Source organism: Atractosteus spatula, chromosome 9 (assembly GCF_055471065.1).
Source record: "Atractosteus spatula isolate fAtrSpa1 chromosome 9, fAtrSpa1.hap1, whole genome shotgun sequence".
NCBI classification, from domain to species: domain Eukaryota; kingdom Metazoa; phylum Chordata; class Actinopteri; order Semionotiformes; family Lepisosteidae; genus Atractosteus; species Atractosteus spatula.
The window spans coordinates 7,849,250-7,875,962 of record NC_142714.1 but is presented as its reverse complement, the minus strand read 5'-3'; the positions used below and the strand labels follow the sequence as shown (position 1 = coordinate 7,875,962).

Genomic DNA, 26,713 nt, shown 5'->3' with positions numbered 1-26,713 from the left:
CCATTCCATAGTAGTTCAATGCGTTTCAGATCTTACAAGCTGCAGGTTCTAGTGAAAAACTCAACTAAATCATTTATATTTAATATAATTTAACAATGTTATCTAGGCAGATTCAATCAAAATTAGGTTAAAAGCTTGAAAAACCCAGCAGTTAATGTGGACTTATTTACATACTGTACTTTCAGCATGTGTGACTTGTAAGGGGTCAAACTGTGATCTCATGGCACTGAGTCTGTAGTGCCAACATGAAGACCAGGATTTAACAACCCTCATCTGGCAGAACAACAAAGCTCTGCTATTGAATGCCATGTTCGTTGTGCAGGGTTCTGACCATAGTCTTATGCAGCCTGCTGCGGCTACAGAAGCACATTGCCTCACCAGGAAGTCAGCTGCCTCACAGCTCTAGGTCTAGGGTGTGATGAGGGCAAGGGAGGTCTTATGTGTGAAGTTTGCATGTTCTCCCTGGATCTGTGCGGCTTCTCTCTCGGTATTCCAGTTTCGTCTCACTTACCACAGCCATGCTGGGAAGGCCAATCAGCACCTCTATGCTGTGCTTGAATGAGTGAGTGTGTCCCAGTCTGCTCTGCAATGGACTGGCTTCCCATCCATGGTATAGTCCCACCTTGTGCCCACCTATACTAGGTTTTGCTTTGCTACCAGGAATAAGCAGTATTAGTTTATTGTAATTATATTTTTAAGTACAAATGTGAGACTAGTTGTCACGATGTGCTGTACATAATTGTTCTCATCGAGTGCATGTTTAAAAAAATGAAAGTGGTCTGACTTGCACAAGCTGAGCAATTATTTGTTATACAGTTATACAGTTGGCTGTGGCAATCCTAAACTGGCTTAACCCAGTGGTGCTGTACATTGGCTCTGATGACCCACGTCAAAGCCTGGTGCCAGCTCTCAGTCTCAGTCTGCTGAATACCCTGTACAGCCCACTGCACCGGCAGCAGGCTGGAGAACAGGGTGATGCAATCAGATGCTTACAAAGAAAACAGAAAAAAATGCTAAAGATGGCTTTTTTGACACATTTTGTATTAGTGCTTTAAGAAGAAAACAGATACAGACAGCTGATACAAAGGCACTTGGAAAGAAAACAGGAGCCCATAGGCCCAGAGAAAAAGGAAAAGGGGCCCTAATTAAGCAGGTTTTAGAGCTAAGAAGAAGTGTCTGACTGCGCCGTCAGTTCTTACACTAGCGAAATGTGACCTAATCACTTCTTTCCTTGAGAACGATGACTGCAGTGAGTGCAACCAAGTGCAGACTAGTAGTTCTCTGACTCTCCTTTCTCCTTCCAACTCGGTCGGAGAGATTTTTTTGGGCTGCAGTTAGACCTGCCAGCAAAAGACGGAGCGCCTGAAGATTAGTAGTAACTTGAGAGGGAGTAGCTGGGAATAGATTACTTTTTTTCTCATGATTACTCCTCCTCCCTGAAAAACAAAATCTAAGCAAATTTCGCCCGCTCCCTTTGCCAAGCTCTAATGAGCTCAGCATGATATTAATTCCCCAAAACAGTTAATTGCTTGCATCATGTTCAGTGGTTTAAGGTCCTGCTGGTGTGCCAAAGCTGCCTCCTAAAGCTGTTTCTCAGATTGTTCCTCTTCCCTGTAAGAAAATGACTGAATTATTTTAAGAACTATTTTTGGTCACGTTCCTATGGCAACATTGCACGGGGGAGCTGTGTCTATATCTGTCAGTAAAACAGTGTTGGGAAGGTTGAGAATAAACTCACCCAGTTTTCCGCCTTTTTTGCAGTATACACTAAAACAGGAGCAGCGAATAAACTGCACAGATTTAAAAAATAAAAGTGAAAGTAAGTGAAAGCATCCCAAATCCTCTAAATTGCCATGTTATATTCTGTAAACAGATAAATAGACTCAGCTATTTTTGAACCTGGTTTACAGCAGTTGTCAAATAAACCTCGCCTCATACAGTATGTGAATATGTTAAAAAGCTCATGTCTGCATGTTTTACCATTTGTATTTTCCTAATACCTAAAATACAGTGTGACGATTCAATAATCTGTTCTGCTTTGTAGTCTGAGCATTATTCACACAGTGGAGCCAAGTCATTTCAGGTTCTTTAACCTAGATTCTAGAATTTAAATGGAGTGCAGAATTTACTGCTCTTCGCAGGAGACTACATACCCCCAAAATGCACTGGGCTATGAGCCAATTAGGCTTGAACTTTCTCATTTGTGTGGGAAACTCAGACTGGATCCAAATTAGTCGAGATTTGAACACTGGGGTGCCATAAACTGGCATTTATGTATTTGTGGGTTAACTGGTAGTTTATTGATTATTAACTGCCGTAGCCATTTCCCATTGTATAGTCTCTATTCCCTAAAACACTCCGTTCAACACATATCCCAGTGGGCCCAGTAATATGCTTATTCTTGCCTCTTTTTGGTTTATTTTAGCTCTCTTGTATGCAACAATTTTTGGGAATGTCACCACCATCTTCCAGCAGATGTACGCCAACACCAACCGGTACCACGAGATGCTCAACAACGTGCGGGACTTCCTCAAGCTCTACCAGGTGCCCAAGGGCCTCAGCGAGCGCGTCATGGACTACATCGTGTCCACCTGGTCCATGTCGAAAGGCATCGACACAGAGAAGGTGTGTGCAGCCCTGACGATCCCTCGCAGTCCAGACCTACACCCTGCAGAGCCTGTGCCAGCCAGTGCCAGTCTCAGAGGTGCATTAAGAGCTCTCAGAAGTAACCCAGTTTCTTTCTAACTGGGTTAAAAAAGTGAAGCTGACAGATCTAGTGTGATTGGACATATATTGGCAATGACAGGCAATTTCATCACCACCTAGCGTCCAATAGTAACTGCATTTATATTACATTTTTAACGGCTTTCTCTCCCTTTAGACACAGTGACCAATATACAAAGCTGTACAGTAAATGTATGTTTTGGACATCAGTAAACCAGTTGAATTTGTGAGCATCAGCTCTTTCTTCGGTAATGACTGGGAGTCCTGCTCTTTGGTGGTAGGAAGGTATTTGCAGAGCTTTATTTGCAGAAGGGGAAACTTGCCGTGTCAGTAAATTCCTCTTGATAATTTTCATTGATAGATCCCTTGTCCTTTGTGGGTTATGTTGAACAACGAAAGGAAATGTTAGGACCATGTCCTGTAATAGATTAGCACACATTATTTGAGATTTCTAATAGCATTTAGTCGTATTCCACTGTGATTTAACAAATCCATTGGACAGACTTTGGAACAGAGCAGGTTTATTGGATATTTTTCAATAACCAATACTTAAAAAAAAAACACACACCATTCTTTAAAAAGGTGCAGAGATGCTTAGCTTTCTTTAAGTAATCCAGTAGAGTTTTAATTACACCCGTATTCATTAAGCCCATGGCAGAAGATGTTCGGAGCTCTGTGCTTCTGTTGTTTATGTAGTGCATTATGAATCTATAATCCATCAATCAAGCAACACTGCATAGCTAATCCACTCCAGCTGAGATGTAACGAAAAACAATTAAAACTCAAAATGAATTCATGAACCTAAACGTAATAGTGATTGAAGAGAGACTTGGGGGTAGGAAGCTTCTAGGGCCTTCAGAACGTAGGGTACAGTTTATGGGTTTCAAGCACAGCGTCACAGCGGTTTCCTTGATTGATCCTGTGAGGTGATAAAAGATTTTAGAATAATTATGTCGAAGCTGTGAGAGGAGGGTGAAAATGTGAAAACCCCACAGAAATCTGTAGTGTGTGGCGGCTTTAATGTTCTCGATTTGCATGTGAAAAGAGAAAAGCATTAACCTGCTTTCAGTAGCGACTTTTAATGTAGAGTTTATAATTTAAAGAAAATACTGTGCCGGGCACTTTATTTTTATATTCAAACTCCTGGCAGGAATTATCTCTTAGGAGGATTTTTTTTTAAATGTACTTAATTTCTGCAGAAAGGACTGCTTGTTTGCACAAATAATTTGGAACATTAGGGGGAAAAAGACGAGCTGTGCCAAAAATAGCTTTAGGCAGTAAAGCTGTTTGAAAATGAAAAAAGTGCCAGTACAATTTCTGTAAAAGTATATCTCCAATAGTGGTATTCACTATATTTTAAAACATTTATTTTGTTTCTTAACCTATACTTATTTGATGATAATGTCATATTTCTATTGATCTAATTTATCTAAGATGTACTGTAGGTAGTGAATACTATTCTCTGCATTTCTACATACAGTAGGTGTAGAAATAACACAAAATTCACACGTTTTTTAGATTAGCACAGAACTTTTAACTACAACATCTTAGGTTGAATATAACAAACTTAGATTCTACCATCAAATCAGCGTGGTTTAAAGAACAGTATTCTAGTTATAAGCAATAGAATAAGCAAGTGTATTCCACTTGCCAGAGATGGGGGTGCCAGTAGTTACGTGTCCTGAATGTGCGGGCAAAAACGGAGACAGAAGATTCCTTCAGGGAGTTCATCACATGGCAGTGTGTGTGGAGGTGGGAGAGGGGCCATTAAAGTCCATTGCCTGAACTGTAGTGTGTGATTAATCCCCACTGCACCCCCAGCTCTGGTGGCTTTCAAACTCGCTCCTTGCTGGATGTGCCTGTCAGTGGGACTCAGGAGTAGATTTCACCTAGTTTCACTTCCCTTCAACCCACAGCATCTCACAGTGACGAACAGTTCAGCAATCTCTGCAATCTGTGATTGGAAGGAGCTGTTATGCTTTATCATAAACAGAGACGTCTTTATTTCTCAGAATGTATTTACAGAATGGAGAAAAGGGTTGGGTGGCCCGTTCTGTGCTTTAATTATGTTCTCAGCCCCGTGGGCTTGTCACTGTTGTTCCACCACTCTGACAGCCCTCTACTGCCATGACAAAAACGCAGTAAATCCCTTCATGCTGCCAATTTGAATGGCAGTGCATAAATGTAAAACTGCATCACAAAAGTGCTGGCAACATTCCTACGTATTATTTTGCAAGTTTTCTAAGTAGGAGGAAATTGCCTTTTGTATCGATTGTCTTTTCAGGGTTCAGAAGATGCTGCTTTTGTGATGTTGTTTAGTGTTGTTTGCTTCCATGGAGTTGTATGCTGTGTACAGTTCATAAAGGAAGCATTAATTAGTGACCTAAATCCCTTTTCACTCCTGTGTTTTGTGTGTTTTAATAAGTTGTCAAGGTGAAGGTATTTTAATTGTCTAAATGAAGATTGCTGTGCTGTCATCTGTCACATCAACAAAGACAGAGACACTGTTTCTGACTAAAACATCTGGTGCTGTATGGTCTCTCTTCCTGGGATTGAAGTGTAAAGGGAAGTACTAGATACGTGAAGAACAAATGGGTTCTCTTTAGACCTCTGCCTAAAAGCCCAGTGAAATGAAAAGCAGACTCAAATTACTCAAATGAATGGGGCTGTCAATTACTTTTTCCTGATCCTGGGGGATTGTAGGATCTTCTGGTTTACACCTTAACCAAACACTTAAGGATTGAAGTTAATTCAGGATTTGCCTTTAACAGCCTAAATTATGTTTGTACATATAAACTTGCAAAGCAGCAGTCCCCTGCATTCAAGAAGCAACACCACTGGCTTGAATGGTTTTGACAGTGTGGGAAGAGTTTTGTTTGGCTGCTGCAGTGCCTGTTTCCTTACTGCAGCTTGGTGTGCAATGATCTATTCCCCTACCCCTCTCCCCTGCAGGTGTTGTCTATCTGCCCCAAGGACATGCGGGCTGATATCTGCGTGCACCTCAACCGCAAGGTCTTCAACGAGCACCCTGCCTTCCGGCTGGCCAGCGACGGCTGTCTGCGCTCGCTGGCCGTGGAGTTCCAGACCATCCACTGCGCTCCTGGGGACCTCATCTACCACGCTGGCGAGAGTGTGGACACGCTGTGCTTCGTGGTGTCGGGCTCCTTGGAAGTCATCCAGGACGACGAGGTTATAGCCATCCTGGGTGAGTTGCGGGAGTCTTCCAAACTTACGGCACCCCTGATTTTGTCTGCTGCATTAAAGCGGAAATTCAAATCTTCACTCCGTTCTCTCAAAACTGAGATTCATCTCGTTGTCACAAAAATAATCCTTTTCCTTAGTTCTCAGGCAAGTTATAACTTCTAGGGTCTCGAACCTCCAGAAAGAAGTTCCTTCGTCTGCAGTAACAGGTTAAAGGTCATCATCACACGTATCAAGAAGATCATTTTTCTTTTTAATCAAAAGCTAGTTTCTTCCAACTTGCAAATCCCTTTCGACTGTTCATTTGCTGTATCAGTACATTTCTATAAATATTGTTGAATACCATCCATCTGTCCATCCATTAAGTGCTTCTTTCAAGTCAGGGTCACAGGGGAGCTGAAGCCAATCTCAGTAAGTAATGGGTGCAGGGCAGGATACGCCCTGGACGGGACGCCAGTCCATCGCAGGGCAAACAGACACAGACACAAATACGCACACACTCCCAACAGGGCTGATTTTACCAGAAGCCAGTTAACCTACCAGAATGTTCTTGGACTGTGGGAGGAAACCAGAGCACCCAGAGCAAACACACGCAAACAAGGGAAAAACAAACAAACTCCACACAGATAGCATCCCAGGTGTGGATTTGGACCCATCGCCCCAGTGCTGCAAGGCAGTAATGCTAACCACAGTGCCACCATACCACCCTGTTTCTGAATAATGTAAAAACTAAAACAAATTGCAATTTAAACCTTTATAAAGGCATATTAGATTGAATTTTGTAGAAACCCTGGGCATAAATCAAAATATTTAATGTATTCTATTACATGTCCTGCTATACTCTGGGAGGCCCAGCAGTCTCATTAGCAGTAATTGTGTGGATGCCAGCACCTGAGGGATTAATTGTGTGATCGTTTAATTCAGTCATCTTGGCCCCAGGAGCCTTAAGGGGCTGACAGGCTGGAGATGAACAGCAGGGCTGCTGCTCTAAGAAGCACCTTAAATCCAGAATCGTTGTGCACTCGCCAGGAAATCCCAGAAAATGAAGGGGAGTTGTTGTCTGCATGGAACAAGATGAACAGAACTCTTAAAACAGAATAGCAAATTACTACTAACGTCTTTCTGCTCATCTATCCATCCCTTTTCTAGCTGCTTCATCCCCTTCAGGGTTGTAGGGGAGCCGGAGCCTGTTCCATCCCAGCAAGAAACATGCGCAAGGCGGGGTACGCCCTGGACAGGACGCTAGTTCATTGTAGGGCGAACACACACACTCAGCCCAAGGCCAGTTTTCCCCACAGCCATTAACCTATCAGCAGGTCTTTGGACTGTGAGAGATAACACACAAAGAACACAGGGAGATCATACAAACTCCACACAGACAGCACTGCAGGTCCCCAGTGCCCCAACTTTATTGATCCCGTGAGGGAAACTGATGTGATGATTGAACACTTCTCCACGCTCGTTCTGCTCCTGCTTTGCTAAGCAGATCCACTTCTGATCACGGGACATGTGCTACCACTGTGCTACCCTCCCTTTTCTCTTGCTTTCCTTCTGGGCTGCTTCTACGGGAGGCAAACCAGAATGCACTTCCACCGCCCTGATGGAATAAGAGGCATGCATTTCTAGGGCCATGGTTCTCAGGAGGGCCTGTGTACAGCAGCTGTGGGAAGATGTGGTCTCACACACGGTTACCCAGCTACAGCTGCGGCAGCCGACTGCCAAGGATCAGGGTCCCAGAGTGAGTCTCCCAGACTGTCCAAGGGCTCTACTGAAAAGCAGCCAACCACATCACCTCTTGCCCAGCCGTATTTATACCCCCTCCAACAATGGCAGCAAAACAGCTCGAGTAGAGCTTTAATGTTTTGGTAAAACCGTGGAACAGGCAGAAGGATCTAGCTGGTGTTTGCAAGATGTTAAAGTGTAAGAATGCCTCCGCAGTTAGTTCTTTAAATAAAATTTTATTATATCAATTCGAAGCTTTCAATGGCTATATTGAAGATGGTTGTAAGTAAGCACTTTTTTTTGCTTAGGCTACTCTTAATGCTTAAATGTTTCCCCTGCCCAGTTTTTCAAACTGCTGTATTCAAGTATTAGACCACTCGCAGTTTTTTTAACCCTGCAGACTGCTGTTTTAAGAATAGGAATTTGATTCGCCTTTATCTGACAATAAGCCACTCAATTTATGGTTTGTATTTATAAATTAAAATTTCCTTTATCATATTTTGATTTAATAAACTCTGTTTTGGAAGAGAAATCAGTTCTTTTGTAAGACGATCCTTTAACGTTACTGTTTCTTCGGTGTCTTTAATCAACAGCTCATAATTTTGTACTCTCATTTCATGATTGCTGTGTGATAAAGCATTTAATTGCCACAACTATGGCAGTCAGGCTTTCTTAATGAAGCAAACTGATAATTTGTCAGCAGATTGTAATGGGCGATACTCTTCCGGGACCTGAAACGTTTCTGTGGTCTCGTAGGCAGATGCCAAGAACATGCCCCTCGTCTTTCAATTACTGCTGTGCTGAGAATGAAAAATAAGTCATCATAACTCCAAATTGCAAAAATATGCAGAATTAGAGAACACTAATTCTAACTCAGTCCATAAAGTGATTCTTCTCTGAGATATCGCTATTAGAAGATTAATTTAATCTTTAAATTACAATTGCTATTACAATTGCTATTGTAATTTAAGGTGGATATGAAGACTGAGGCAGTAAAGTGATTTAAACAGGGTTTTATTAGGGCCTCTGTGGCTGCACTAATTCTGCCACTTCTTTCCACACGTAACTTGGAGATGAAAACTGGTTTGAAGTTTCTCTTTCCCAACGAGTTACACTAAAAGTTGTTCACTGCTTAAATCGTTTGATCTAAATATGTGGTTTTACAGCTTAATAAATGCTAAGGGAGGAGATTTTTTTTTTGATGAAATCATCCACTTCTTGCGTTTTTCAGGACACTTCAAGAATTAATTGTCACTTTAAAAAAACCTTTATTTCTCCTAAACACCGAGGGCATTAATTGTTTAAGGAAATGGGATATATGAAGGAAACTTGCTGTAAAAAGGAATTCCTTCGTGACATCATGCACGTTATGGACATGTGCTGTCCCCTCTGGAGAAGTCAGACTTCTGGGGCCTCAGAAACACTTAAACATCAAAGCAGACATGTGCAGGGCCCTTGAGGAAAGCAGCAGCTCTTGCCATCGATCTCATTGATCCTGTCCATCTCCCATTCCAAACTGCGGTTTGGGTCAGATATATTTCTTAGTGTGTCCTGTCCCACAGTAAACAAGTAATTTAAGGGCTCTGCATCAATACACAAACCATGTCTAAACAGAAGCCGACTCTCTTGGAAGAATTATCCGAACTCAATGTGAGGGATGAGTCGATATGGAATATCCTGGTTGTGAGGAAACACATACGCACATTGCTAACAGGGAACTGTTTCTAGATTTACTTCTGTATGATTTATGGCCCTTGCTATGGTGGGCAATAGTATGTGGGCGATAGTAGATGAATCTCGCTCTTGTGTTATATCCTACTGTAGTGATGCAAGAAGTCACAACATAGATCAACAATCAACAGAGTTTTAAAATGCATTAAAAAAGGCCTCTTCAGAGGGAATAACACAGACAGGCGAAAAGGTTTCTTCCCCTTCCGATCTATTTTTAAACTTCAGAACATCCTCCTACCTTACTGTAAATGTCGTGTTTAGGGGAGAGAGGCTCCCCTGTATTTAGAACCAACATAATATACAGTACATTATACAATGACATTTTTGACACTGCTTGTTCATTTTGGACTTAAATCAGGATTCCCTGCAGCTGTTTTGTGAGAGTCCCTATCTGTCTTTATAGGTTTGTTAAATCCGTGATAAATTGAACTGATCCAATAGAACTTTTGACCAGGTTTTTACTTCTCAGATCTCCAAATAGCACAGGACTAATGATTGCAATAAAATAGTTCAGGCAGACAATGATTGTAGCTGGCAAACGGCTGTGAATGATGGGACATTGGTGACCAATATTCCAGACAACAGGTGGCTCTCTTCTTCAGCATGTACTGAGATGAAACCAAATTTCCAATTTGGCCAGATCAAACCTTACACTATTCGCACTGGAACATCACTTCTTGCATCTCCTGCAAGTTCTGTGGTTCAGTCACGTCCCACAAGCAATGCAGATGAACCTGCAGCACTTTGCAAACTGCAAAGAGAACAGCTGTGTTTTGGATTAGTGAGCCAGAGGCAGAGGTGGAGATTCGATGGATATGTCTGCTATTTCCTGATGACTCAGCAGTGATTATGTGTCATTGAGAAGGAAACACAAGTTATGTGAGTTCTTATTCATTTACATTTGTACATTTTTAAATTAACCCTTGAAAGGAGAGGGAAGTTTTCTCTAACGCAAGACTGTACTGCCTTACGTATGAATACCGTAGAGGGATCTCATCTCAGTAAGGTTATAAGCAGTTTCGGTCCGGGTTTAAGTCAGCCCTTAGTTTTCTTTTGATTTGATGTCTGGAACCTACAGCTATATAAAGCTATTAAATTAATTATTTCTGGTATGCCAGATGTAATCTGTCTGTGGTTCTACAGCAGTCAGCAAAAGCCACATTATATTATAGCTTGGAGTCTAATTGAAACTGTATCAGCTATTTCAGAGTGATCCATTTTACAGGAGAACTGTAAATTAGAATATGGAAGAGTGGTGCAGTGGCAAGCTCTATCCCAAACTCATCTGTGCACATCTTCTTTCTTCCTGTCAGCACTCTTATGTTTTTCCTTTCTATCACTTATAAGAACAGATACAAATGTACAGTACGTGTAAGAAACAGTCCCTTCAGATTTATTCACAGAAATGCTGACATTACACAGCTATATGTATGAAATTAAGACAGATAAATGCAGACTCTCTTAACTATCACTTTTAACCATGAAAGTTAACCTCGAACAGCCAAGTTTTTTTTTAAATCATTAAGGAAATGCCTGTTCTGTAAGGAGGAATCAATATATATATGTCCTGGAAAAAGTTAAGCTGACTGTGCCTTCATCTGCCCTGCTGGAGATTCATTTAGGTGATTTGTAATTTCTGTAGAATGCTGACACGAGGCAGATCAGTAGTAATCGCTCTGAAATTAATGGCTTTGAATAAGATCCAGAAAGAGTTACAGGCACATGACTTGTGTTTATAACTCTTATTTTTCTCTCTTGCTCTGCTTATTGTGTATGTGGAGTCACAGCTATTAACATTTGTTTTGACTCCCCGTAAGGCACATTTAAAAGAAATAAAACAGTAAGGTTAAGATGCCATTTCTTTTATGATGACAGTGATCTTCAGTCAAGACTATTATTCTCCCACCTTTATGTGCAGAAGCAGATGATTCTTTACCAAACTGCAGGTCAGAAAGTATTATGTCATTGTATAATAATTAATAATAATTCCTTGCATTTATCCCAGAAGATAAATGAAGAAGAACTTACAGGGGGGACCCACTTCACTTCATTCCCCTCAGAAGTGCAGTCCCCACCTGGTGATGTGCAGCAGCCATTCTGCACCAGCAGCCCACCACAAAGCTGATCAGGCAGAGCAGTGAGAAATCTCTGCACCGGTTAAATTAAGGTGCAACTTCAGCAGGACCAGACTGTCTAATCCCAGAGTAGAATTTGGTAACCACTGTTAATACTTCCACTGTTCCTCATAGCGCAGTGGTATCATGACTAACTAATCCTACAGCATAGAGTCCCCTGTAGCTATACTTAGTCGTTGGTCCAGAAGGAAGTGCGCCCTCTACTGGTTTATCCAGCTCACTTATAGCAGCACCTTTGACTGTCTTTGGAGTCTCCCATCCCTGTACCGTCCAGGCCCAGCTTCTGACATATGACAAGAACAGGCTATAAGGAGCTTGTATACACTAGGTACACAGTACTGTTTGAATAATAATTGTTTGCTCTTAAATATATGCAGCACACTGCTACAGGACATTGTCAGTCTCAAAAACAATGAGATGAAAAAAATTCAGTGTACATTTCCAAGACACAAACAATGCCTTCTGCTAGCACAACATAGGAGAGGTACTGGTGTGTCCTGACACATCGTGCCCCGTGCAGTGTCTGTGGACACACTGAGATAACCATGTACAACACCAACAGCCGCCTCATGGACCAGACTGGTGAATCAGTGCGTAGCAATACTTGCATTCAGAATTTTAAACTTGGGTCTCTGTCCCTGATAGTCTCATACTGTATAGTTGTTACTTTTTAACTGAGTCACAGGTGTGTATGAATATGTGATATACAATGAGAAAATAAGAGTCTTAAGAAATAAAATAGTGGTAGCTAGTTTAGGTAATGTGCTGTTAAATGTGATTATTGTCGGAGGGCCAGAAATACAACTAAATGTATTCTGAGCTTAGCTATTACAGCACTTCACCTTGGCTGGTCATGAATGGTGTACCTTGGGTGGTTGTGATCCCATTTTTGACAATTATTAGCAATGTGAAGGTTTGCTAAATAACATATTTGATTTCTCCTTGCCCTAAGATATATTGATAACAGCATAAATTGTTAACATAGCAGGAAACAGACCAAGATATTGAGTTAATTGTTGGTGCTCAGGGCATGTACTGTATATTTTGTAAATTATGTTTTTGTCTAAGATTGCCAAGACTCAGTATTGAGAGACTCAGCTATGGAGGAAGCATGTGCACAGAAGACTGTCACACATCATTTCTTCAGCATTTTTTAAACCAATAGATAACACTTAGAAGGAGGCAAGGCTGTCTCTAATGATGCATTAATTGCAAAACAAGAATCGGCACTTTCATTTAATTTCAGTGCACACATTAATTTCAGCATAGGCTAATCACTCATGAAAGTCATCTTCTGAAAAGCTGAAATATGGACCTTCTCTATGAACATTAAATAAAGTAAATGTTTATAAAGACCAATTTATTTGATATGTGATATGGATCAAGCAATTCATCTACAGTAATGGTTATTTAGCTCCATTACCTTTTTGTAACCACAACAAATGTCCCTTGATTTTTACAGTGGTCAACACTGGATTCACAATGAGTCACATCTGTTGACTTCAGGACTTCGCAGCTCAAAATGAATCTGTGCTCTACTTATAATAAAAATAGATCGCTCACACAGTGTTTGCACACATATTCTAATAAAAGCACTCTGCCGATCAGCATGTAGATTATTAGAAATGTGACAATTCACCAGGCACTGGAGCAGGGCTGAAAACACCACCTACAGTAGACTGAAAATGAAGCAAAAGCTGATCAATCCTGTTCAGCTGTTAAAGTGTTGCTGACAATGATCATATTTTTAAGTGAAACAATCAATTTATAAGAGTGTTCTGGGGCAACATGAGATTTGCCTTTGGTCGCCACTGCTCAGACTTTAGACAGCAGGGCTCGTCTTCCATGTTGTCTCGGAGGGTGGTCATGGGTGACGCTGCCTATTCTCCTGTTCACCCCCACCCAGGAAAGGGCGATGTTTTCGGTGACGTGTTCTGGAAGGAGACCACTCTGGCCCACGCCTGTGCCAACGTGAGGGCGCTGACCTACTGCGACCTGCACATCATCAAGAGGGAGGCCCTGCTGAAGGTGCTGGAGTTCTACACCGCCTTCGCCAACTCCTTCTCCCGCAATCTCATCCTCACCTGCAACCTCCGCAAGAGGGTAAGTCCTCCCGGCTCCTGCTGCAGAGGGGGGGGGGGGGGGGTCACACTGTTCACTGTTCCAGTAGGACCATAGTGGGTTTCACATTTTTTTACATCAGTGTTATGTTTTGTGTTGCAACACCGACAAACCCTCTGCTCTGAGTATTAACACCTCCAACATTTTCTGCTCCAAAAATAAAAGCTATGTGTCGTCATCCTGTATGTTTTTCAACATCACCACAGATTGCTTTCTATATTGGATGTTGATTTGAATGGCTGATTTACACGAAGCAACTTGGGTGTGTGGGAGGAATTGCACAAGCTTTACCTCTGGACAGTTCCCCTACTGTATGTGCACGACATAATGTATTCTGCATTCCCAGACAGTCTTTACCTATCCCTTGCACACTAATTCGAGATTGTTGTATAGCTATGGCTCACAAAGTAGCTCTCCAGTTTCCTTTGTTGTGTAATCGATTGCTGTGAGAGGCAGCAGGAATGCTCACTTAGCTAATGAAGCAAACAATTAAATCTGAACCAATTTTGCCAAAATGCATAAGAGCTTTTTAATTTCCGTGATATTCCATCGCCACCAGCGCTCTCATGCTGTCAAGCACAAGGACATCTTTTTCTGTGTGTTTTCAGCAGAATGCACTGTCACGCTAGGAGCAGTTTTAATGACAACTGAAGAAAGAGCAGGGCGCCTGTCTTGTTCAGGCTCCTGACCTTGTACGATGCAAACAGTGCTGCTGGGGTCTCTGGTCACTTCCTGTTTCTGGACACTTCATGGGTCTTACTTCCTCCCATAATTCTGACATATGTCACTGTTAGCACAGTGGACTAACCCTGTGGTCTGTCCCTGCCTGAAGCCCCTGTATATATATACAATGTTAAACTAGTCATGTACAAAATCTTCGTTTTGTACCCAACACCATAAATGATTAATTTTGACAGAAGACTTTAGGCAAGCATTTAGTAAACGCCGAACTGAAAAGTATTATTTTCCATTAAAGCCTAGATGAGTCATGATAAATGCTTTCACCTCACAAGCCCCAGCTGAAGAATTTGTCAAGATGACATTTAGGGAGGTTTTCTAAATGTGGTATTCCACCTGTGTGTTTATAAAACAGTGTGCGTTTAAAGCCTGGCTATAATTCACTTCCTCTGAGTTGAGTGTAAGTGGGATTCAAAGCTGTCCATGATAGATAATGTTAATATTTGTTTTTGCTTTTTGCTAGAAGTACAGAGTTAGTTTTCTTAAATTTGTGTGTGTGAATTTATTCCCTACTGTATGTCACTGAAGATTGATGAGCTTCCCGAATTGCCTTCTTCACTTTATCATCGCAAGAAACATAATTGAGACACAAATAATCTTGTTTTTCAGATTTCCATTTATCATGAGCTTCCCTAGAGGTGTTTTGAAGTTGTCTTACTTGTTGTATAATGTACTTTAGCTCAGTGAATGATACTGTAAATTAAACAGTTTTAATGCAAATGATGCCTGGTTACAGACTATTTAAGGAGGAAGTCAAGTTGTTGATTTATTACCGTAAGAAGAATGGTGCAATGATATTTGAAGAATCTGGAAATCTTTGCTAAATTACATACTTGTTAGAAGAGTGAAAAGTTGGGAACTATTGTCACAATGAGTAGATATGGCTGGATAAAGCATATCCAGTTGTAGTCAGAGGTGTACAGTACATAGCATCAATGCCCAAACCATACTGAACATTTTGAAGCTGAAGGTTCATATAATTTTAAAAACAGAGATCATAAATTTGTATATTTGGGCTGACCCCTTATTTTTTCCTTATGCTTGCACTAGGATTCATTTTGAAGGCACTGGCTTGGAGTATATGAAACAATAGAACTAATTATCTTTGGTGCAGGTGGATCTCTCAGTTGTTCGAAATTCAAAATGGAAATCAATAGACTCATTGATAATGACCGAGATAATGTATCTGTAGCACAGCAAGCCATCATTGCAGGGGACCGTATGGTTCAGTAATGGTTTTTCTTCACTGGGAAACAACATTGTAACTGTCCAAGCTCTGTTTATCTGTTCAAGCTCTCTAACTTGTACTCATAGTTATCATTGATAAGCACGGTGACCAAAATAAAGAATCCCCAATACATTGAAAAGGGTATCTACCTATTTTTATTTATTCACTAACATACTGTACATTAAAACCCGCTGAGACTGGTCAAAGTCTCTGTGTGCTTGTGCTTCATTTCCTAGTAGCAGACAAATTCACCACATGAAACAAAAAAATGTTTAAAGTATGAGAGCAGAGAGAAGCAAACTAAATTAGGGAGAGAATATTGCACACAAACCACACTGCTCTCAAGATTATAACTTATTCATTACAGAGAGTATTGAGTCAAAGTCTTCGTTTCCATGAAAACCTTTCTTTTCTTAGGAATTACTTTTATCACTGTTATAATGCAAAGCAGTCTGAAAAACACTTTTGCTCTAAACTTCTAATTCAGCTAAGAATGATATGAAGAAATCTTGTCTGAAAGCTTTTTTAAACTTCTCTGCTGATTGGATTTCAGATTTGGACCTTGAGCTTGACTTGTGGTACTGTAAATGGACGTTAATGGTCCTTGATCTTTCATGACCTGTCTTTCCGACGTGGATGAAGCAGGGTGGATCGGAACCTTTTTTGTGCCAGGGACTCCCAAGGCAGCAGAGTACCACCAGGGCAGATATCTGTCATATGGGTGAACCAGTGGCTTGCTGAGCCCCTACATGTTTACAGTGACATCAGTGCAAAATGAGTAATTCGCCCAATGGTGCTAACTCTCCTGTGAGGTGCCATGCAGCATGCAGCGTGTAAGAAAATGAATGATCCAGGGGCCTCCCAAGTGGTTCAGCTGAGCTCACACTGAGCTCTGTGATCACAGGTCAGAGTCTTGTTCATGTTGACCGACCTGTCTGTGAACAGGATTCCCCCAGGAGTAGTGGGAAAGGTAGGGAGGAATTAGTCGGACAGAGCTCTCACAGCGATAAAGCGATGCTTGTAGCCCAGAGGGCAAGTGCTGCTGTTGCCGAGGAATGTGCCCCTCTTCTGACTGGTGCTGTAGTCCCAGCATTCAGCTGTGGTGCCTGTGCTGTGTTAAAAGGGGAGGGGCTTGAACATGAGCAGATGGGAGGAGTCTGTCCACACTTCCTGCTTCTCCCCCCGTGTGCGTTTGCAGGGTTTGTGGCTGAGAGATAAGGAAAAACACACAATTGCTGAATCCAATGAGGTCAGTGAAGTGAAAAATAAATGTGTTTATATATTTATAAAAAATGGGTGTGACAGGTGGCTGTCAGTGGATAATGTCCACAGATCCTTAACCTCTCTCTGTGCAGTACAGAAGTTGCAGAAGTACTCAGCATCCACTAAGAATTGGTCTCATTATCATTGATTTTAAGCACAATAGTGACTTATTTTTCTTATCGGACTACATTGAACTCATGGTGTAGTCACGACTGCAAGTACTGTAGGATTCAACTATTTACTGTTAAACCAGTAATACTAAATTACAAAATGGAAAAATACAAGAATGAACATTATCAAGGTTCCAGGGCTTGTCTAACAATGCAGTAATTTCATGACTCTAAAGAGAAGCCTGGAGAAAGTTGTACCTCTAACACGTGCTACAGGCAGTGAAGGGAATGTTCACATATTTAGATAATTTCCTAAGACCCACATTCAAAATGAAAAATTGAAAACGATTCAACCTACATTGATAAGCTTTTTATAGAAGGCAATCATATTTCTTTATTTTCCTTCACAAAACTTACATCTTTTAACTAATCCACAGCAGGTACATTCTGCATTAATGGGATAAAATATGTTTAGAGTTAAAATGGAGATTTAAAAGATCTGCAAACAATTATAAAGGTTATTTCACTGTTAAGTTTAATACGTTCTTATTGTAGCTTAGATATTGCTTTCAGTTCCTTAAGCTTGAGGCAATTGTAAGAAGTGCTCAGATACATCTCTTTGCTGTCTATCTCGTAGGAGGAATCTCAAGAGATTAAAATTTTAATATCTTTGCTCCTCTAATTTTTTCTCTCCATGAAGTCATCCTTCTTAAATTTAGCCCTGAAACCTGGTTTTTAATTTAATATATTCCTGTGGAATAAGTTAGTGGGAGTCTGAACCAGCAGGTTTGCCTCCTGGCTGTGAACTCATCTCTCTCACACAAGCTTAGCTTTTAAATTTCATATCGATAATACCGTAGTTCAGCGCTGTAAACGGTAAACACAGGTATATTTAACTGCTCTGCCCCTGCTGATGTTCGGCTAATAGCTCACAGGCTCCTGGCCCACAGTGTACTATTCCCAGTGGTGACCTCTGCCAAGCCGAAAGACCCTGCCCTAGATCGCCGAAGAATTCTACACAGGCTGGGTTTCCAGGAAGAGACGTTACTGTGACAAGTTTAAAATGTAAAAAGAACAGAACGATTGCCAAACTAACAGAAATGTATTATTCTAAATGTTTAGGAAGGTAGCGCTCAGATGGATCCCTCTGACCCTGCTGAGGGTCTTGTATTATGCAGGGGGCTAGCCTCCCTTTTTCTAGAGGCAAAAAATACTCTGCACCTCCCCATATACTCAGCCACCCATACACCCCCAAACTTAAACTAACCCTGTATTCCATGTAGTTAGACTAATTAGGAACAAGCAGAGATAACTTCTTCTGCATGTTTCTTTGTAGCTCGTGTGCTGATGTAGCTCCCACTCTAACCTTGTTAGATTTGATTGAAGTACTTTACCCATATACTGTAAATGACCCTTGTCTTTCTACCGGTCTGCAATCCAAACAGCCTCATTTAGAGGGAGGAGACACCTCAGTTCTGATGGGCTGCAGAGGACGTGCTCTCACAAAGCCCTGCTGTAACACAACCACTGTGTTTAAACCCTCCACCGATTCATAGTTTGCGACATACTGGCTTGTGAAGAGGGAGGAAGATGTATGAGACCAGCAGGGACAACACGGCCCGGTCCTCATTGTATCTTTTACTTTCCCTGACAATGTCAGGTGGCAGATTGTCAAGAAAGAGTGAGTAATTCCAACACTGATAAACCAAATCATTGGTTCATTTTTTAAACCGTCAATAACATACCGATCCAACACGTGTTCACCTTGGGCAACAACAGGCCAGATCGATTTATTGTCTATAAGTCTGCAATTCAACTGACAACTTACAGTTAGTGTTTCAGTTTTAAAATTGTGTAAGGCACAAATTAAACACTTTTAAGCAGCTTTAAATCACAATCTCTTCCACATGAATAGTGAATTCTGCAACAAATTCTAAGACACATCCAGTGTGTGACAGAGACAATGACATCCAGTGACAAAGACAGAAATATTTAACCTGTTTTTGGGACATCATTCTTCTGAAATCCTTGTGAATAATTATACAATTTTTATACACATAATGTTACCCACGTGATTCCTAACCTGAACCCTAACCCACAGAAAACACAGTCCTGATCGATTCACAGAAACAAGCAGACACTCACTCATTAAGATCACTTTATTAGCCATATTTATTAGCATTAGAAATTTGTCTTTTCGCATACCCCAGCTTGCTCTCCATGAGACTTACAGGCACACAGATGGGGACAGAGAAGCTTGGGGTCAGAGCGCAGGGTCAGCCATTTACTGTATACGGCGCCCCTGGAGCAACTGGGGTGAAGGGCCTTGCTCAGGGGCCCAACGGAGTAGGATTCCTCTGCTGGCTGCGGGGTTTGAACCGTCAACCTTCCAGCAACAGGCGCAGATCCTTAGACACAGTGCCACCGCTCTGCCCGTTAAACATCACGAGTAGTGAAAAAGCCGTTTTGACAGTACTGTTACACTGGTGATACCCTCTGCAATCTCTTTATTAATGCACCAACTCGTGCAGAAACGCAGTCGCTCAAGATTAACTAACAGCACGTGTTTCAATCATTTCAAGTGAAGTGTGCACACCGCGACAATGCAGTCACAGATTTAAGGCATTTATTTTTTTTAGTGAAAGAAAAATAACGAAAGGGCAAATAAAATGAGGAAAATGCGACAAATTCGAAAAAGAAACTACTTTCTATAGTTATCCCAAACGAATGCATTCAAACACTTCAGCTCTCTCACACGTCCCCCGTTCACATTAAACAAAAAACTCAAATTCTGTCATAGACGCTACACGAAACATTCAAACATTCATGAAATACCCTTAGCAGAAAAAAAAACTTCAGTTCTTACAAATGCTGGAAAGGCTTTGTGGTTAACTATTTAAAAAAAAAAACCATGTTCCATTTTCCAAATTTTAGCCCAAGACGGAATTCGTTTACGCTTTTTTTCCCTCATCTTTCAATATTCACAAATTTTTCAGAAGTCCCCCACAGCACACGCATAAACTAAGAAACCTCCAACTACACTCATTCAGAGATTTATGTAAACACCTGCCTTACGAATTTCCGCTCCATAGAAGCGTCCTTTCTTACTTGTTTTCGGCACAGTGTGGACACGCCCCCCGGATGCGACACTCCGCTTCTGATTGGTTCTCGTAAAAAGCGGAAAAGAGGGGATACACGTGTAATTTTAACACAATTCCGAAAGTGTCTGCCAGTAGTTACAACCGATCTGCAGAAGCCTTTCAGCGCCAAGGAGAAAGGTAACTTTATGGCGTTATTACGTGATAATGCCCGTAACGCAGCAACAAAACATGACTTTCCTTTTCATTCGTATCACCTTGTTGCCTGCCACAGCTGGTTCCAGGGGCCAGATGATGAAGTCGAGTGTCTCTTGTTTTTTGAAGGAACTAAAGTACAAAATCTCCTATGTCCTAACCCAGGCTGAAAGTACTTCTTGATGAAGGGATCATGTAGTACCTATCGGTTTTTGAATGAAAAACCTGAAAAAAAACAAGACAAAAAAAGCGTTTTGCAAACTTTGTTCAAAAATAATTATTCGGAAACCAGAGTACCATCTTTATGAAAGTACTATCTTCATTAAGAATAATATAAGAATAGTGTCACTTTCCGTTTGTGGAAAATAGTGTAAAGGAAAAGGTTTAATACATCTATTTTCAGACTAAATGTAACTCCTGGTAATTGTGCATTCAGGGGTTAAAGGTGGGCACCAACTAGCAAACTTGAAATACCATGATATCCTTGTCTCTCACCTTTGTAGGCAGCTGGGTAACAATTAGGTCTTTTATAGCAAACTTGAAATACCATGATATCCTTGTCTCTCACCTTTGTAGGCAGCTGGGTAACAATTAGGTCTTTTATAGATTCAGAAAGTGCTTCTCGTTTGCAGAAATTAATTCTAAAAGTATAAACCCACTAATCACTAACAATATGTTAATCAATTAAAAAATAACCTTGGAATCCTAACTAGGCTCTATCTGGTGGAAGACATTTTATAATGTAGCAATAGATTTTGAAACTTGCCTTCCTAGTGCACAATACAGTATATGGTGTGTAACATAAAAAAACTTCAGTTCTTCCCCCTAATTACTCATTCTCAGGCACTGTGGGATTTTGATTAGGACATTCTGCTCCATTAGGTATGGGGTTGTATGGGTTAAAGGCCCCTCAGCAAGTCTGTGGATTCACAGTAAGGGTTTTTGAAACAGACAAATGGAGAGTTGTTGCATCTGATTTCCTTTTCATGACCCAAAACAGACATGGGGCCAGATGGAATTGGAGAGTGTTCTGAATAAGCCCCAAAGAAAAGGAATAATTATGAAATGCAACAATAACTATATTTCCTCCTGTCTATTTTTGGAACTTGTTCTTAATGAGGCAGCTGTTTCAAGGCTTATAGAGTGGTTAGTAAATTACTCTCCCTGCAATTAAAAGGAGTGAGAAATTTAATGCAGTAATATCTGAGACACGTAGATGCCATGTGAACACAACAACACAGGTGGAGTTCACTTATAGGTACATGGTTGTTTTCTCTCCTGCTTTATGTATCTTTAATGATGCCTGTAATGACAGAGTAGACAAAGCCAAGGCAGATTTAAAAAGAATGTTAAATGGAAATTTTCAACTTATAGAGGCAAATTGATTTTTGCTGTACAGTTCTTACAAAATGATCTGTTGTAATGACCTGGAGATAATGAGCAATACAACATAGCAAGTAATAAAAAAGGCTTTCAGCCGCTTTTAACGTGGAGACCTGAGCAGTGTCTGTTTCTATAAAGGAAGAAGTGTGTACTTAACTTTCTAATTAATGTATGAAATGTAAATACGCAGGCAGTTTGCTTCAAGTGTCATGGTCTGTTCAGCATTACTGACAATTAGAAATGCAATGCTGGCAGCTTACAGTGCTTTGGCAATATACTGTCACACCAGCCCTCTCCTGGAAGCCATGTGACTCAGACCTGGGACTGTACAGCTGGATCAGGCTCTTCGTGACTCATCGTGAGAGTGCTCAGGAAATTGCAGCTTTGTAACTGATTAGAATGTTACAATATGGAAAATCTACACACAGAAAGAGGTTTACTGACTTGATTCACCTGTTACTATGAGGCTTTTAAGCTTTTAGGCTAAATGTGTAAATAGAAAAACATGTGTTGATCTCCACAAAGCAAGAACGCATTTCAGCGAGGTTTTTGCAAAGTAAAAAGAGCCGAGTTGGGCTGTGCAGAAATGGGGAAGAGGGGTTTTGCTTCAGACTGAGAACAACTGTCTCTAAATGGTCCAGAAACTGATGGGTGAAAACCCATTCTGTCATACAAAAGGACAAAGCTGCCAGTCAAACAAACAAAAAAAACACTATGATTCCTTGCTATTTGAATAGTGTTTTTCTTCCTGAAGGATCACGGTTGAATTAAGGTAGAATTTAAGGAAAGGCAGATTGCAACCCAGAGTAGTAGCTCAAGTCAAATGTACTGTAGCTGGGACACTGAGGCTAAAATAATGATTTATAGTCCATTCCCCCCTGAAACATCTACAAGAATATCACTTTAGCTTAAATCTTACAGCTCAAATTTGCCATTTAAACTATTTTTCAAATACTTGCGCTATCCATGTGTATGACATTGGGGGCTAAAGTCACAGAGCTTCTTGTGCTTAATCCCACTTCTTCTTTTCACTCATCTGCTGACTGGTGACTGGTCCGACTCACTGGGTTGCTTGATTTCAGTGACACTTGCCACACTGAGCCACTCTGGGAACACTGGGCCTTCCTTCCAGTCAGATGGGTTATTAAACAACCAAGAGTCTTCCTATTCCTCCTTTACACAATCATATTATCAAGACATAGTTTACTAATTAATGTCCGTATATTAATTCATGTTTTTCTTCTTGGATTCAATAGATGTGCTTCTTAAATATTCAAGACTGAGTTGAGCTTCTCAGATTAACACCTCTAAACACCTAGACTTGGGAAAAAGTGAAGAAATAAATGCCGGTTCTTCATTGTGTACCTCATTAGAAGAGCTTTGTTGTCACACCTGTACAAGAGAATGGGATCAATCTCCCTTCCATACTTGCGGCATTGCTCTAGGCAATATACAATATATCCAGGCTCATCCTTTAGGTATGTTACAGCACCCCCACCCCCCCCCACCCTTTGTAATGGGCCTCAGCTGTAGAGGCTCTTGCAAAACAACTGGCACTGTGACAAATATAAAATAGTAAAAACTAGAAAAGAAAAAAAAAGAAGTAGGATTGCCTCACACCACTTTCACTTACTCAGCACGAGATGAATGTCATTGTGTGTCATGTCATTGCTTTGGGATTTACTTGAAGCCGTAATGTTCCTGGGGGTGCTGTAAGGCTATTTTCCCGGGAGCAGGGAAAAGAAATAAGCTGTCAGGCTCATCCTTTAGGTAACTGGATCCCCAGGAAGTAAATCCATTAGTAATGTTGGAGAGCATTAAATGTGGAGTTCTTCAGTAGAGGAAAGAGAGGAGAGATGGTGAAATCACTGATGCTCGCTAACTCATTTTCCCTTTTCCATGCTGGTAAATAATGAATCGTGAAACCTATGATGTAGAGTGACCTACATTTCGACAATAATCCAAAGATTCTGTGAACAGTTTAGCCAGTCTCATATCAGGGATCTTCACTGCAGAAAATAAAAAAGCACACTTAAAGGACAGTGTGGATACTGAAAGTGATGGATCCATGAAAAACAAACAAGCAATAACTCTCCCGTCACTCACAGGGAACAGCAATGTCAACATGGTTGGTCTGGCCAGTGACCCAGGGCTGAGTCCACCGCAAGCTGTGTTTTAATATTCCCAGCTATTCTCTATCAGTTTCTTAATCTAGACTCATTACTGACTCTCAGACTCCCTGCTCTCTTTCTGCCTCTCCTTAACTGCTTGTTTATCACACAATGTTTAAGTACTGGAGATAAAAGGTTTAAATAGCCTTTTAAAATAACCTACAGGTACATCACTGCATGCAAAACTGTTTTATAAGAAAAGCAACGTACAATGTAATATTAAACAATATTCATCACTCAGAGCTTTAAACCTAAGTTGTATATTTATTCGAATAAACTGAAATACCATTTGATTTTTAGGGTGATTTTACAGTGGGTGCTGCTCATTGTTTTATCTTATTTTAACTCGGCATGTTAGAAAACTAAGCTGTTAGCACAGGAGCATTCATCACTCTTGGATGAAATACATGTCACATGTTTTCATCACCAAATGCATGCACTACTCTGTTGCTTTGTCGTTGTAATATCTAAATATAGCACATGGCTAAATTCCAGTTTTCTGGCATGTGACTCTTTGGTAGAATTCTCTCTATTATATGCCTTTCTCTAAAAATTTCCTCTCTTTATGTTGCTAAGACTATAGGGAATTTGTATGCCATAACGTAATTAATATCTACAGTATGTACACCTGAAATGATCTCTCTTTGTTCATCTTGTAAAAGAATTCTCTTTTCACATTTCCTACCTGCGTAGTGGACTGCTGTCTCAGCTTTTATGAGCGACATAAGGAAAGTAAATCAGTTAATCAGGGAGGGGGTTATCTTTACAACTTAATAAGAATAAATGAGCTTCCTGGGGAAGTTATTAAGTTGCTGATTGGTCACAATTACAGAGGAGGTGCTGACCAAAGCTGGAAGTGAATGGTATTATCGCAAACCAGGACTGCTGTTGGCAGCTAACCAGAAGTGCCTTCATTGTGTTGTAAGTGGTTTAAACAGAACAAACTTTCAACTGAGACGTGTGCAGGGATTGAGCTGTGGTTTGTATTTGTATTCCAAATACTACTTCGGGATTGGAGCAGGTTTCATATAAAGAGCCATTTCAGGAGCACTTTAGGCAGGATCACAAACACTTCCCTGCTCTGGGTTTTCTAAAGTTCCTCAACATCCCCATTTTGTCATTCTTGACTAGCAGCACTCAAAGGGGGGGGGGGGGAATCACACCTGGATTATTCCTGGGTTATTATACCTCTTCTGAACCAATCGCAGCACAACATGGCAAATGGCATCAGATCAGAAACAGTATACAGCCTCCAGCTAATGCACAGCTCAGAGACACCGCAGAACCCAGCTCTGGACTTTGAACTTGCGCTGGATGTTGCAAGAAATTCATTGGGTTGACTTTGTATGTGGCTTGAGCATTCTGAAGACTTGGAGCAGGTCCTCTCAGTTTTCTCTGAGAGGACTACCATACAGTATCTTCATTCTCTCTGACTACCATTTCTTTTTGTGAAGCAGCAACCAAAATTGTATGGAATAGTCTAAATGTGGTCTTACTAGTGTTTTGTACAATTTTCACACAACATACCCTGTTTTCACTACTAAATTTTAAACTACACACAATATCCTAACGTTTGGTTTGAACTTTTTCTTGCGTCCCCCCTATTGAGTAGAAGATGAAATTATTGTCCCAGAAGTCATGGCACTTTCCAAGTCAGCATTGTAAATGAGAATAAGTTCTTAATTGACAAAATGAATAAATAAATATTGTGGAATAAATATTACATTTAAAACATAATCTGGGTACATTGAAGGACAGGTCTACTGTTAGTCTGATAGCCACTTCGCTGTCTGCCCCAGCATATGATGGAGCCCACACAGATGAGAATCTTATAGGTTGCCATTCTGGGCGCCACACACAGCTCCTTTCGCTGGGTAAAGGTGAATTCCAGCATGCCAAAAGACTAGGTCTCCTGCTGCATCCTTATAGAGACAAAGCTGGAGAAAATTACCCAGACTTATCATGAAGGATTATTCTCGGAATCTTCACGCTGAGACAGTCTACCCACAGGATGAATCCGAAGGTCAGAGAGAGGCGATTCCTTGCTCATGGGGAAAATGATTGCCATTCTCCCTTGTGCTTTAGAAATGCATTATGGAGAGAGAAAGGGAATGCAAATAGCGTGCCTTCACCACAGGACCAGTCATCAGTTAGCTAATATGCAATTCCTTCAATTTCTACACTTAGGGTATCCTATCATGTCACTTAAATATTGTATGTCATCTCTTGAACTGTGAAGACAATGTAAGCATTATCAGAAAGCCGGTTATTCCTTGTGAGGGCTGCAGCATTCCAGAGCCAATCCTGGAAGCACAGGACGAAAGACATAGTCTGGATGCTGTGCACTTTCGAGATACCGTTTAACAGGACCAGCATAGTGTTGCGAAGGTTGGAGCCAACCAGGCAACCTGTTACGAGCACAGCCAGCATCAATTGACCCTCATTATTCAATCTCCTCTTCCCTCACTATTTAAACCCTCCACTCACTCCTAGTCCTCGCCTGGTATTAGGAATCTATCTGCCTCCTGAGCTTGCGTCGTCCTCAAACCTCTGGCCACTGACACACAGACCCATCTTGCTTTGGACTTTATGAAAACCCTCTCGTCTCGCCCCTTTTCGGATTTGTTTGCCTCGCTGATCTCTGATCTGGATTCGACCTCGCTGGGAACTACTGACCACTCTGCTGCCTCGCCCCTCTCGGACTCGTAGGCCATCGGACTCTCTTAGAGACCTGCACAGGGTTCATAACAACTTGTTCGTAATAACCTGGTAAAACAAAAACTGCTGGGACACAGGGAGAACGTGCAAACAATATGACTGCCACCCCTGTGAAAAAAATCACTGCATTGCAACTAAATCTAAGAGTAAAAACCTTCAAATATTCCCACTGCTA

The 26,713-nt window shown here is 41.0% G+C and overlaps 1 protein-coding gene across 1 annotated transcript in view; it reads left to right on the top strand.

Moving 5' to 3' along the window:
• kcnh5b (potassium voltage-gated channel, subfamily H (eag-related), member 5b) overlaps nucleotides 1–26,713 on the top strand; it is a 96,444-nt gene that overhangs the window by 58,360 nt on the left and 11,371 nt on the right. Inside the window, exons 8-10 of the mRNA XM_088925469.1 lie at nucleotides 2,426–2,625; nucleotides 5,677–5,929; nucleotides 13,420–13,616. Coding sequence (XP_088781595.1) covers nucleotides 2,426–2,625; nucleotides 5,677–5,929; nucleotides 13,420–13,616 — 650 coding nt within the window. The remainder of the gene's footprint in view (nucleotides 1–2,425; nucleotides 2,626–5,676; nucleotides 5,930–13,419; nucleotides 13,617–26,713) is intronic.